Source organism: Neopsephotus bourkii, unplaced genomic scaffold, assembly GCF_033783945.1.
Source record: "Neopsephotus bourkii isolate Nb327-2 ecotype Australia unplaced genomic scaffold, CSIRO-AGI_Nbou_v1 NB_1148, whole genome shotgun sequence".
Taxonomy (NCBI): Eukaryota; Metazoa; Chordata; class Aves; order Psittaciformes; family Psittacidae; genus Neopsephotus; species Neopsephotus bourkii.
In genome coordinates, this window is record NW_026901634.1 from 88859 (window position 1) to 102247 (window position 13389).

The 13389-nt window shown below is 58.3% G+C and overlaps 1 protein-coding gene across 2 annotated transcripts in view; it reads left to right on the forward strand.

Annotated features, from left to right (window-relative positions):
- The first annotated feature begins 207 nt into the window (after window positions 1–207).
- Window positions 208–13389, forward strand: part of TLN1 (talin 1) — a 34552-nt gene continuing 21370 nt past the window's right edge. For both annotated transcript variants that reach the window (XM_061363208.1, XM_061363209.1), the window contains exons 1-14: window positions 208–328; window positions 5677–5840; window positions 8094–8191; window positions 8400–8529; window positions 8752–8904; window positions 9190–9332; window positions 9709–9836; window positions 10544–10604; window positions 10887–10991; window positions 11301–11456; window positions 11687–11788; window positions 11989–12065; window positions 12232–12412; window positions 12964–13077. In XM_061363208.1, the coding sequence (XP_061219192.1) occupies window positions 5711–5840; window positions 8094–8191; window positions 8400–8529; window positions 8752–8904; window positions 9190–9332; window positions 9709–9836; window positions 10544–10604; window positions 10887–10991; window positions 11301–11456; window positions 11687–11788; window positions 11989–12065; window positions 12232–12412; window positions 12964–13077 (1578 nt within the window). In that variant the 5' untranslated portion in view covers window positions 208–328; window positions 5677–5710. The remainder of the gene's footprint in view (window positions 329–5676; window positions 5841–8093; window positions 8192–8399; window positions 8530–8751; window positions 8905–9189; window positions 9333–9708; window positions 9837–10543; window positions 10605–10886; window positions 10992–11300; window positions 11457–11686; window positions 11789–11988; window positions 12066–12231; window positions 12413–12963; window positions 13078–13389) is intronic.

The window sequence follows — 13389 nt, forward strand, 5'->3', positions numbered from 1 at the left end:
AGCGCCCCGACGGGAGTTGGGGGGGGGGGGTGCGACGAAAGAAGCTGGGAGCGGGGGGCAAGCAGAGGCGCCGGGGCGCAGGGCCGGGCCCCGCCGGTACCGGGCAGCGCTATCCCTGTGCGCGGGGCCGCGCTGCGGCAGCCCCGGAGGGAGCGCAGCCCCGGGGCTGGATGCTGCTCGGTGCCGAACCGAGCTGTGCCGCCCGGCGGCGCGCCGTGCCCCGGCGCATGCGCGGCGGGGGGCGGCGGGGCGGGAAGCGGGCGGTGCCGCCCCGCTCCGCTCCGCACAGCCTCGGCGGGGCCGCCGCGCTGCTGCTGCCCGCGCACAGGTACGGGGACAGGGCAGTGGGGAGACAGCGGGGCCCGGGGGGGCGGGGGCTGGGGAAGGGGGTTCCGGGGATCGGCCGCGCCCTGGTTCCTGGGGGGCTGCCGGAAACGGATGTCCCGGGGGGACCCCCCCCCCCCATTCCGCCCCGCTCCGGTTACCGGGGAGTGAGGGGGGAGAAGCGTCCCGGTTACCGGGACCGCCCTGCCCCATCGGGGTGCTCTGCGGTGGTACATGGGGTTTCCGGGGCCGGACACGGCTTGATCTGGGTTAAGGGCGCGCCCCGTCTCCCCCCCCCCCCCCCATAACCCTGGGCTGGCGGCACCCGGGTACCGACGCCCACCATGGGACACGGGGCAGCACGGGCTGGGTCCGGCCCCGTTAATCGCAGCCCCGTACTTGCACTGCCCCAGAATAACCGCCGCAGGCCTCGGTCCGAAGTCTCCGCTTCAGGCCCCGTCGAGCATCCCCCGCCTCGGTGGTCCCTAGGGACCGGGCGGGAGAAGCTTGGCCGTGGCCCCCTCGAACCGGGGGGCCTGCGGGGGAGCCGTGCGAAGCGTTCCCCGTGCTTCCTGCCCTCCCTGTGCAGGGGGAAGCGAGAGGGAAGGGTGTCTCCCGCCCGCGGCGTGGCTTTGGGTGGGGACGCCCGAGGACACGCTCCCGATGGCAGTGCCGCAGCCCGGCCGCTCCCGCCCGTGTGCCGGGACGGGGCACTGCGGTGGGTGCTGCGCGGCGGCACCGAGCACCACCTTTGTCCGCCGTGTCCCGGCTGGAGCTGCTAAGCCGGCAAGGGAAGCACAGCCCCGTCCGCTGCCTGTTCCCTGCCCCGTTCTTTGCCTGTTCGCTGTCGGATCCCACCCGTGTCCCTGTGCTCCCTGTCCCTTTGAATCTGCCGGCAGGATGTCTACATGCTTCTGCTGTGGCTTCATCGCTGGCTGTTAGACCCATATTTGGTAGCAATAATTGTTTACTCCCTTCTTCTCTCCCTGAGCCTTGCTGCTTGAGGAGGGGAGGGGTTATATTTTGGGGATCTTGAGATTTGCTACAGCCGGAGGGTTGCCTGGTTAAATGATCCGATCCCCCCACTTCCTTCAGGCCATGGTGTGACCCCCCCCAAGTGCTAAATGAGCAGGGATGAGCACTGGCCAACCACCCAGCGTACTCACTGAGTGGCAAGGCTTTGGGGCATCCCAAAGATTTGGGGAAGGGCAGTGGGAAGGCTGAGGAAGGGAACCTGTGGTTCACCCTCTTTTCCAGAGCTTTGCTTTGCTGGATGCTGAGTGAAGAAATGCCCCTCAAAACGCAGTGGCACTCTCGTGCTTTCCCCTCTCTGCCTGGCCAGTGGTGTGGTGGTGAGCAAGTGAATGCTCAGCTCACTTCCCCTAGTGAATGTGGGTGCCCGGATCGGGTGAGAACACACACCGCACCCCAAGTGCTGCTTCTGGGGTGCTGTGCCAGCTCTGAAAAGACACAGGAGAGGCTGGGGATGGAGGCCTGCCCTTGCTCCCCCCCATGCCTGCCTGATGGTGGGCAGCCGAGGGGTGCTGCCATTTCTGCAGCATCCGTTTGGAGGGCTGCTGTCATCCTCCATCTCCACTGCTGTCCCCTGCCTGTTCCCATCACCAGACAGGGCCGCCTGTCCAGTGGGGGTGAGAGGATGCTCCTGGCCCTGGGAAACAGCAGGGTGGCCACAGGGGTGCCATAGAGCTGGCCCCAGTGGCTGCTCATGCTCCCCAGGAGCAAGCTCAGCTTCAGCTGGAAGAAGCCATCTTCCACCCGATGTGGACATGTGGCTGGGGAAGAGGAACTGGGCTGAACGGTGTTGGCAGCAGGGCTGGGACAGCCGGCGGGGGCTGAGCCACCCATGTGCCTGCCATGGTCCCATATGGACCAGCCAGAGCCGGCTCTGCCTTCTTAACCAGGTTAATTTTTGACCCCGTTCCTTATGCTGATATGCCAGCAAATGTGGTGGCCTGATACCTGCCTGCCTGTGCCGGCGGCCCCATGTCTGTGGAAAACCCCAGCAGTGGGGTGGATTGCAGCTGATGGTGCAGCCTGGGGGTGGTCCAGAGTGGGGCCTTTCCCAAGTGAGACTTGGCATTGCTGTAATAAAACCCCAATGAACCAACGAACCCAAACCGCGTCCACGACCTCCCTTAGAAAAGAGCATGATAAAAATGGCAAAATCGCCGCGTTCTAAAGATTTACGGCTCGTTCTGGAAAGTGTCCACAGAGCGTGCCAGCAGGCTGCTGCTGGATTGTGGGTTGATTTTAAGATAAAAACCCTCCTCTGTAACCGTCCTCGCAGCGCTGAGCTCGACCGGCACAAATATAGCAGCTACGTCACGTGGTGGAAAACTCGCTGTCAGTGGTCTCTGCAGTACGTGGTGGCTCCTTGGGCTGCGCTGCCTTTAAGCTGAGACCTCCGCACCGGTGTGGGTTTGCCCATCTGGTGCAGGGTGAGATGGGGGCAGCCCTGATGGGGTGGGACCCTATGAAGAGGACCCCTCTCCCACTGTGGGATCAGTTCAGGAGCGTGCTGGCGGCTTATATGGCTGCAGCTTGCTGTAAAAGGCAGAAGTGTGTTAGCCTGGCTGCCGGCTGGTGGGCTCGCTGCTCCGGTGCCTTATCTGCCCTTGCATACCGACAGCCAGTAGAGAACAGGTTTGCTTGCTCTGGAGGCGAACCAGTGCAGAAATCTGGTGTTTGTGCATCGAGACTGGGTTTGTTTGGGTTGTGTTTTTTTCCCCTTTCCAGAAGAACAGCTTGGATTCCACTGTCCTTTTCCTTTGTTGTCCTGGTCGGCAGCGCCGGGCTCCCACGCTGTCTCATCCCTTGTGCCTAGTCCAGCTTTTCCTTCCCCACGTGGAGAGGAGAGAGGTCTGCAGAGGCCGAGCCCTGCGTTGGTGCCTTCACTGGAGGCAGCAGAGACACAAGCACTGTGTGATTAACTGCTGACAAGTCTCTCCATGGTTTGAGGAGGTGTATTTACGCAGCAGAGAGCGTTTCTGCTTTAGACATTGATGTCAGCAAAGCTCAGCTGCCGGAGCCTGAGCTGCTCCTGTAGCATATGGGAATTAAGGCGAACCGTCTCCCTTTCCTCCCCTTTCTTGTGTCTTTAGCACCTTCCCTGCTGAGCACTGTTGTTGTAATAGCTCAGGAGTGTCAAGTCTTGAGCGTTCATCCTCCTGTGGGGTTTTAGCCCCTGTGGAGGGGGGCCTGATTTTGGGTGGCTTGAGGAGGGCAAGAGGATGCTGCAGAAATGGCTGGCCATGGGCTGGCTCCTCTCAGTTCCTCTCTGCTGCTCAGCGTCTTCCCCTCCCCTTCCTCCATGGTCTCTGACCTTGTCCTGTCAGGGGCATGTTCTCCTTTTCCTGTGGAGGGACGGAAAGCAGCTTTATGCTCAACTCAAGATTATTTTTAGACGTTGAGAAGATGGCCCGGTGACCACAGCAGCCTGCCCTGCACATGCAATATTCATAAAGCCCTTTATGCAGCAGGGTGTTCCTCGTCCCCGTGGCTCCGCAGCTTTGCTGGTGCTTCCGGATGGAGGGCAGCGGCACAGGCGGGCGCCTCTTCTGCCTCTTCCCCCCTTGACACCAGTCTCGCTTGCTCCGGACCTGAAATGCATTTCATTCCTCGTCAGCGGAGCCGTGGGGGCCGCGGGCCTCCGCAGAAACATTGCAGAACGGCTCAGGAATGCAGAGCTGGAGCCGCTCCATGTGCTGGTGGAGGCGGCACACTCCCCTGTCCCTGCCTCCCATCCCGCACCACCAGCATGGCTTTACGGCTGTGCAGGAGCAGGACCCTTGCCCTCTGACTCACTGCTGGACAAAATCAGATGCAGGAGCTCTTTATCCATCACAGATTGTGCCCCTGACTGGCTCAGGTCCATGGTTGGGAGCAGCCCACACCGAGGTAACCCCCTTTTGCATGGGGGACCAGAGCTGGCAGTGCTGGGTGGGGATGCACAGGCTCAACTGTGCTGCTGTGGTGGAGGGAGGCTGCCAGAAAGTCTTGCCCAAGAGCCTTAGGCCAGACTGAGGATGCACGTGGCTGGTAACCATTCCCTGACAGCCATAATAGGAGGCCTCATAGGAGCAAATCAATCAAAAGGAGAACAAGCAGATGTGGTGCAGCCCACTGGTGCTCTTGCATCCTCCCGCGGCAGCCTGGGTGCATGCGGAGCAAGGGACTCCGTCCCCATGAGCAGGCTCTCAGAGAGAGGAAAAGGCATGGCACTGCTGGAGAGCATCGGGTTGGGGTTGGATGGGGACTGGGAATGCTGAGAAAGGCAGGGAGCAGTGAGGCAGGGCTGAGGACCTGGTGCAAGGACCCTGATGTGTAGCAGTAAACCCAAAGGGAAGGGCTTTCAGAAGCCCTACAAGCTGTGTCAGGACAAGCAGGGTGCTTATTTACACCTCCTTGTCTTGTGTTATTAACGATTTTACTCTGCTATAGGATATCACAGTTCTAATTAGCTGTTAAACCTTGTGTTTTGGAGCCCTGTTGAGGGCTGTGTGTCTGGAGCTGATACACAGAGTCTTTCAAGCTCGAAGCTCATCCTTCAAGCTGGACCCAGCATGGAGCCTGTTTCAGATGGCATGGTGTGGCTCTCATGTGCCCGTGCAGCCAAACCTGCGGTGGCTGAGCTTTTGCCCTCCTGCACATCATGCTGTGCACAGGCTCCCTGGCACTGGGTTCCTGCAGTCGCTGCTGCCATAGACCCCACACTCTGAGCACTCACTGTGTGACTGGTGCTTCCCCCAGGCAATCATGTTTAACGGGTGAGGTCGATGCCTGCTGCCTTTATCTCGCCTCCCCGAGCAGCTCCGGGCTTTTCCGTCCCTCCGTGTCCCCTCTGTGCTGAGGCTGCCGGCTCAGCACTGTCTGCTGGTAACACGGGAGGGGGCCCTGATAGCTGGGGCAGGGCCCTGCCAGCTCCGGGTCAAAGCTTGGTTTTCCTCTTGTGGCTTCTGTGTCACAGCAGGTTTAATTATAACCCGTTCCGTCACGCTGTGCCGGCTTATCTCGCGTGCTCCTGCGTGCTCGCTTCCTCCTTGCTGGCAGCATCTCCACCGGGTACCAGCTGCTGTCAAATAGGCTTTGGGACCTCAGCACAACGGGACAAGGGTCCCAGCGTGGGCCGGAGACCCCAGGGTCAGCACGGGGATGGAAAATGGGATCCCTTCCTGGGCTTGGCATCACGGGGCACAGCTCTTGCTCACCAGTAGAAGTTGGGTCCCGGCTTTTGGGGAGCAGAGATGCTGTCTTAGGGGAGAAGGAGGAGGAAGGACCCTGTGCTCCAAAGGGGTCATCAGTCAAAGCTAACCCATCTCTCTCCTCTGACAGGTGACGCAGGAGTGGGGACAGCCCAGCTGCCACCATGGTTGCCCTCTCGCTGAAGATCAGCATTGGCAATGTGGTGAAGACGATGCAGTTCGAGCCCTCCACCATGGTGTACGACGCCTGCCGCATGATCCGTGAGCGGGTTCCAGAGGCACAGATGGGGCAGCGTAAGTCCACGGTGGGGATGGGTACCCAGCTTAGATCCTGGTCTCCCTTTCCTCTCCTGTTTCTGTGCCCGTATAGGCTTCCCCAGATCAGTGGTGGGGTAGAGGGAGTAAAGTCCAGGTCTTCTTGCCCACTTGAAGCAAAGGATGAGCTCCTCAGGCTCCTTGCTTGACACCCCAGAAGAAATACAGGGGTTTTGGAAGGTAGGAAAGCACACATGGAAGTAAAATACTTCAGCAGTATGAGCCTGCTGCCCTTTCTGCCCCTGCTCCTGTTTCCTACTTGCATCCATCACCCCTAGCCAGGACTAGGTGGATTTAAGCAGTTGCAGGCATTAATAAACCGTATAAGTTAGTTTTTCCTTTTTGGGGCATGTATTGGGTCCGTTCCCCACTGGCAGCTCTCTGCCAGACCCATGCTGGTGCTCCCATTACCTTGCTAAACCTTCTCAGCCCTCCCTGCTGCCACTGGGCTGAAGGCTAAGTTTATGGCTCAGAAGCTCATGATGTGACTCACACCCACGAGGACGTGGCCTGTCCCTGTCTTGGATGGAGGGGGGGGCTGCAGCTCTGGGACACCATCCCGGGGGCTCTCCTGGGTCCCCGCTGCCCTGCAAGCAGCTGTGCCATGGGGGAGAGGCAGCAAGCAAGGGGTCAGGAGTCGTGGGAAGAGGAGGGGAGTGCGGTGACATCTGGAAGCAGCGAATTCCTCGAGGATGAAAGGAAATGCCTTCTCATGGAGTGCCTCGCTGGCCAGCAGTCCGGCAGACCGCGGCTTTCAGTTTCAGAGAGGGGATGAGCGTCCCTATGGATGTGGGGCTGTACTGGTGTTGGAAGGAGCATTGCGTTTCCTGCTTCTGGGCGTGAGCCAGCCTGCTTGTGAAAAAACAGCCGAGGGGAAAGCCTTAAAGGGAACTGCTTATTCCTGAGTTCCTTTTCAGCTGCTTTGCTTTTCCTGTCAGCTCCTCGCAGGTTTTATTCCTCCTTGCAGTGGCACTCGGGGGTCCCTGTTGGAGCTGCGCTGTTTTTTGTCACCTTTGGGTGGTATATTCCCAGCCCCGCTCTTGCTTTGTGTCAGGAAGTGCCTTTCTCCGCTCAAGCTGTGGATCAGGGGCAGGCTGCTCCCTTTCCAGTGCTTCAGAGCTATCCTCTTGGAATCTGCTGTGAAAATAGCTTTGGGTTTGGGGTTGTTTTTTCTCAATGTAAAAATAAGATGGCAAGGCTCCGTGCTTTTCCTGCTCCCTGTTTAGTCAGATCCCGTCGGCAGCGTGAGCCAGGCAGGCGTAGGGCAGCTCAGGAATTTGTCCCTCCCCACAGAGAGCTGCCAACGAGATGACGAGTTATAAACAGAGCCAGCCAAGACAGCCTGCGGCGCTGGGTTCTTGCAGAGGTGGAAAAGGACCTTTCCCAGGGCAAATCCAGGCGTGGTCCTGGCCTCTCGCAGCATGAAAACAGGGTTATCCCTGTGGGTATGAGCTGGGGTGCCGCCGCACGGGCTCAGCAGCAGCGGTTGCGCTGGGTACCCCAGCTGCAAGGGAGCAGGATTTGGTGAGCAGCACTGATTCACCACCTCCGAGGCCTTGTGAGGCTTGATCCCTTACTCCTTCAGCCTCATCCTCCCCAGCGAGAGGAGCCCCGGCTCCTTTAGTCCCTCATAACAAAGCTCCATCATTTATGTTGCTTTTCTCTGTCTCTTTCCAAACTGTGCTGTGTCCTTCTGGGAAGGCGCAGACCACACCACCACTGAGTACTCAAAGCGTGGATGAGCCTAGGTTTCACAACCAGTTCCCAGCACCCTTCCTGGTGATCCCATGTGCTTTCACTGTTGCTACACAGTGCACTGAACGCCTCTGAGAGCTGTCACCCGCAGCTCCGAGCTCTTCTTTCTGTTGTGACTGTCAGTTCCAAGTTCAGCATTGTGTAGGCACGCTTCAGACAGCTTTTTCATAGACAGCTATGGCAAAACATGAAGCTTGCTTGCCAGCTTTGTTGCCCACTCGTTAGGTTTAGGCTCCAGCATTCACAGTGCTGCTGTGCTCCACGTGCAGGGCTGCCCTGCTGCACATCCCTGGCTGTGCTCAAGGCCAGGCTGGACGGGGCTTGGAGCAGCCTGCTCTAGTGGAAGGTGTCCTTGCCTGTGGCAGGGGGTTGGAACTGGATGAGCTTTAAGGTCTCTTCCAACCCAAACCATTCCATGGTCTTGGTGGCCCTGTCATGCTCAGGATTACCCTGGCAGAGCCTTTATCTGTTTTTCAGCCAACGATTTTGGGCTGTTCCTCTCAGATGAAGACCCAAAGAAAGGGATCTGGCTGGAGGCAGGGAAGGCTCTGGACTACTACATGCTTCGCAATGGGGTAAGCATCCATCCCACATCTTTCCAGCTGGTACCCGCTTTGGCTCCAGATGTGCCCTCAGTGTGGAGCTGGTGGGTGCCTGCCCTGCTGCCTTGCATCTTGCCCTACAGCACTCCATAATTGCACCAGGGAGATGGGAGCTGATGGTGGGATGTGGGTGCCCTGTACTGGTACCACTGCTGGGAGCTGTGCTCTGCTGTGCCCACAGGATACCATGGAGTACAAGAAGAAGCAGCGGCCGCTGAAGATCCGCATGCTGGATGGGACAGTGAAAACAGTGATGGTGGATGACTCCAAAACCGTCACGGACATGCTCATGACCATCTGTGCTCGGATTGGTGAGAGGAGGGGGCAGCAACAGGGGCAAGGGAGGTGGGGAAAGGTTGCAGTGTTGGATGGGGATACTAGAGGAGCAGCATCAGCTCTGTGGAGATGCAATGGGGATGAGGGGTGCGTGATGCTAGGGAGGGGGCACTGCTCTGCACCCCTGTGTTCTTTCAGGCTCTTTGCTGTATTTGGCAGCAAAGTGGTGTTGAGCTTGGTCCTCTGCTCTCCTGCAGGCATCACCAACTACGATGAGTACTCGCTTGTTCGGGAGATTATGGAAGAGAAGAAGGAGGAGGTCACTGGCACCCTCAAGAAGGACAAGACCCTGCTACGAGATGAGAAGAAGATGGAAAAGCTCAAGCAGAAGCTGCACACAGATGATGAGTGTAGGTACCTGCACTTGCAGGGGAAGGGATCAGCCCCTGCTGAGGGCACTGGGGAGAGGAGTAGGGACCCCTGCCAGGAGAACAGCCACTACAGAGAGTGGAGAGGACTGTGATGAGGCAACATGTTCCACACTCCTTGGAGTGTATCCTGGAAACCAGGGCAGAGGGTGAATGCTGGGGTGCACCAGACGGGTGCTGATTTCTCACTCTGCATGAGCAGCCTCGGGGCAGGGATTGGCCCTGCTTCAGTGCCTGTCCCTGCTCATGCTCTGTCCCTTCCTGCAGTGAATTGGCTGGACCACGGCCGGACCCTGCGCGAGCAAGGCATCGATGACAACGAAACGCTGCTGCTGCGGCGCAAGTTCTTCTACTCTGACCAGAACGTGGACTCCCGAGATCCTGTGCAGCTCAACCTGCTCTACGTGCAGGTACAGCTCTCTGGAGCTCCACTGCCAGGGCTGGTGGCTGAGAGCTTTGGCCAAGAGCAGCTATAGAGGGGGGAGCTCCGGGATACACAGTTATCTCGTGGGTAAGAGCCAACTGTGTCAATCACACCCCTGCCCTCTGCGTACTCCAGAGCTCCCCAGGGGATTTCATGTCTCCTCTGTCCGATAGGAATCACCCTTAAGTCCTGCTGCTTTTCCTCTCCCAGGCTTGGTGATGGTCCCTCTGGGGACAACCTAGTTCTAAGTCCTTTCTTTTAGGGCCACTTCTTTTAAGCTTGGAAAACAGGTCCTGCTTGTTGTGGAGGGGAACGGTGGCGGGGCTGCCCAGCCAACAGCAGCGTCTTCTCTTCTCGCACAGGCTCGCGATGACATCCTGAACGGTTCCCACCCCGTCTCCTTTGACAAAGCCTGCGAGTTTGCTGGGTACCAGTGCCAGATCCAGTTCGGGCCGCACAACGAGCAGAAGCACAAGCCGGGCTTTCTGGAGTGAGTGTCCCCTCAAGCCCCCCCACTTGTCTTGGGGTGGTTCAAGCCCCTTGGGTGGTTCAAGCAGCTTAGAATCACAGAACGGTTTGGGCTGGAAAGGACCTTAAGATCATCCAGTTCCAACCCCCCTGCCATGGGCAGGGACACCTCACACTAAACCAAGCCACCCAAGGCTCTGTCCAGCCTGGCCTAGAACACCACCAGGGATGGAGCATTTACCACTTCTTTGGGCTGCCCATTCTAGTGCCTCACCACCCTCACCAGTAAAGAACTTCTTCCTTATATCTAATCTAAACTTCCCCTGTTTAAGTTTAAACCAATTTCCCCTTGTCCTGTCACTACAGTCCCAGCACTGCACCAGCACATGGGGCTCTGATTGCCTCTGCTACAAGCCCTCCTCCGTGCAAAGGGTGCCAGCCCCACATCCTCCTCCTCCTGGCACCCCCAAGGGACATGCAGCCAGCTCTGATCACCCTATGCCCTCCTCTGATGCCACATTATGGGCTGCATCCTCAGCTCGTCCACCCTGCACTGAAGCAGCTTTCATTACTGCAGCAACCTCTCCCACATCCTTCCTGCTCCCAAAATCTCCCAGCCCGTGCCCTGGCAGAGGCTCATCCAAGGCTCTGGGTTTGGCCTCTTTGTAGTTGAAGACAAACGCTGGCTTGGTCTCTGTGCTAACAGCTGGCTTGGGTGTCTCTTGGCAGGCTCAAGGATTTCCTGCCCAAGGAGTACATCAAGCAGAAAGGGGAACGCAAGATCTTCTTGGTACGTGCAGGGGGCATGTTGAGACCTGGCCTTCTCTTTCCTCCATACCAAAGGTTGAGGTTGGTGTTGTCTTTGGAGGCAACACATAGCAGCTTGGTGGGTGAGAAACGGGAGCAGAAGCTCTAGGTGAAGCAGATAAGGCAGCTCCTGTGATGTCAGAGGGATGCTGTAGCAGGGTCAGGGATGTCAGTGGGGTGGGGAGAGCCTGGGAGGGCTGTGACAGTGGTGGTGGCACAGCCAGGGGACCGTGGAGCTAGTGTGATATTGTCTTTGCTGTTGCAGGCCCACAAGAACTGTGGGAACATGAGTGAGATCGAAGCCAAAGTTCGCTATGTGAAACTTGCCCGTTCCCTTAAGACATACGGAGTCTCCTTCTTCTTGGTCAAGGTAGAGCCGCAGACCCCCTGGTCCCACCTCTCACCAACCAGAATTCCTCTTCTTCAGCATCCCTCCATTTTTTGTGTCTTCAGTTGCTACTCCTCAACCCATATTGCTCCAGTTTTCCCTCTGTCTCCACTGTCCTTCCTGCCTTTCCCTGTGCACTGCCTTCCCATTCCTTGGTTCATGCTTTTCCTCCTTTTCAAGCCTCATGTCACAAGCAGAAAGTGTGGCCTGCCTAGCAGCAGCAGACATCTGTGGCTACCAAAGGTCTCTGCCTGAACGGATCTGCCATAACCCTTCTGTTGTGTCTCACAGGAGAAGATGAAGGGGAAGAACAAGCTGGTGCCGCGGCTGCTGGGGATCACCAAGGAGTGTGTGATGCGTGTAGACGAGAAGACCAAGGAAGTGATTCAGGAGTGGAACCTGACCAACATCAAGCGTTGGGCAGCATCACCCAAGAGCTTCACCCTGGTAGGGACCAGCCCTGGTCCATCCCCACCCCAACGCCAGTGATGCCCCATGGGGGGCTGCTCTCAGGCCAGCCCCTCTTTTGCCAGCCCCATGGTGGGACAGCCTTGCCCTCCTCTGGTGCCTCTCCTGGGTCTTGTTTTGAAGGCTGGCACTTGGGTACTTAGCGCATACCAGAGGAGCTCAGGGTGGCTGCCAATGCCACAGTGCTACCCTGTGCCCTGCTGTTGCAGGATTTTGGGGATTACCAGGATGGTTACTACTCGGTGCAGACCACGGAGGGGGAGCAGATCGCACAGCTAATTGCTGGCTACATCGACATCATCCTCAAAAAGGTGAGGCTGTGCTGGGAAGCGCAGTGAAAACTGGCTCCTCTGCAGAGAGGGATGAACGATGCCCCTTCCAGCTGCTCCCGTTGGCGCATGGAGAGCTGGAGTTGGGTCAGGGGGGTATGGTGGGATGGTGGTGGGCTGCAGGAGGAGGGGAAGGCTGGGAAGCGTGTGCTGGCTGACACATTTTCTCCTCCCCTCTGCAGAAGAAGAGCAAAGACCACTTTGGATTGGAGGGGGATGAGGAGTCCCCCATGCTGGAAGACACCGTATCTCCAAAGAAGTAAGTTCTCCAGGAGCGAGGGAGCTGCCAAGCAGAAGTGGAGCGGAGAGGGGGCTCCAGCCAAGCTTGCAGCACAGCATACATGGAGGAAGAGCTGCCAGTCCTTCAGAGCAGCACTCCCACAGGCCATGGGCATCCCTTGACCTGGTCCTTCTCCCTGTTTCAGGTTGACTGTCTTGCAGCAGCAGTTTAACCGTGTAGGCAAGGCAGAGCTGGGCGCAGTGGCCCTGCCAGCCATCATGCGCACAGGGGCTGGAGGGCCTGAGAACTTCCAGGTGGGCACAATGCCACAGCCTCAGCTGCAGATCACCAGTGGCCAGATGCACCGAGGGCACATGCCTCCCCTGGTAAGCTCTCCCTGTGCCCACACAGACCCCATCCTTGTGTAGACCCCATCCATTTGGGTCCATGAGCTACAGTCCCCTGGCTGCAGCATCCCCTCCAGGTTGAGCTGCCCCAAGCTCCCGTGCCTGGGCAGCCCTACCAGTGCTGTGCTTTGCAGCATGGCCCTCTGCCTGCCTTTGGTGTCCCCCATGTCCTCTGCAGCTGGAGAACCACTTGGAAAAGGCCACGAGGAGGCTGTTTTCTTTGGCCCCACTCAGCCTGCTTGGGGCTTGCTGTAAAAGCCTTGTAGGGTCCTGTTGCATGTGCTCCCTGCTCCCCAGGAGCTGGTTAACTGTGACTTGCTTGTACCCACAGTGGGACTGGGAATTTCACAGTGGGAGGTGCAAATGGAGACCCCATTTTTGCTAGATCCACACCCCGTTATGGGGACACCTTCCTGGAGCACTGTCACCAGCAGCATGTTACACCATGTTGCTGGGGGGCAGGCATGTGAGGAATGTATAAGCCTAGATTTCAAGCCTCCAGCATATCTCCGTGTGTCTCTGTGTTGCAGACTTCAGCCCAGCAAGCCCTGACTGGCACCATCAACTCCAGCATGCAGGCTGTGCATGCAGCCCAGGCCACACTGGATGACTTTGAGACGTTGCCACCCCTTGGGCAGGATGCTGTGAGTGTTGGTGAAGGCTCTGTGGAAGGGGGGACCTTGCTGGAGGTTGTTGGCTCGGCTGAGTGAGGCTGGTCACATTCCCAGGAGAGGTGTAAGCAGCTCCTGGGAAGATCTGCTGCCTGCGAGGAGGTGGGGTTGTATCCACTGTATCCCTAGGAGAGGAGGGGACACTTGGTCATCAAGATGGGTTGGGGAGTTTGGGGTGGTCACAGCTCTTCCTTCCCTCTTCCTTGTCTCCTCCTTCCTACATCTGTCTGTGTGAGCGTGACTGCAGTTACCCACCACCTCCACCACCATCTCCTGACCCTGTTC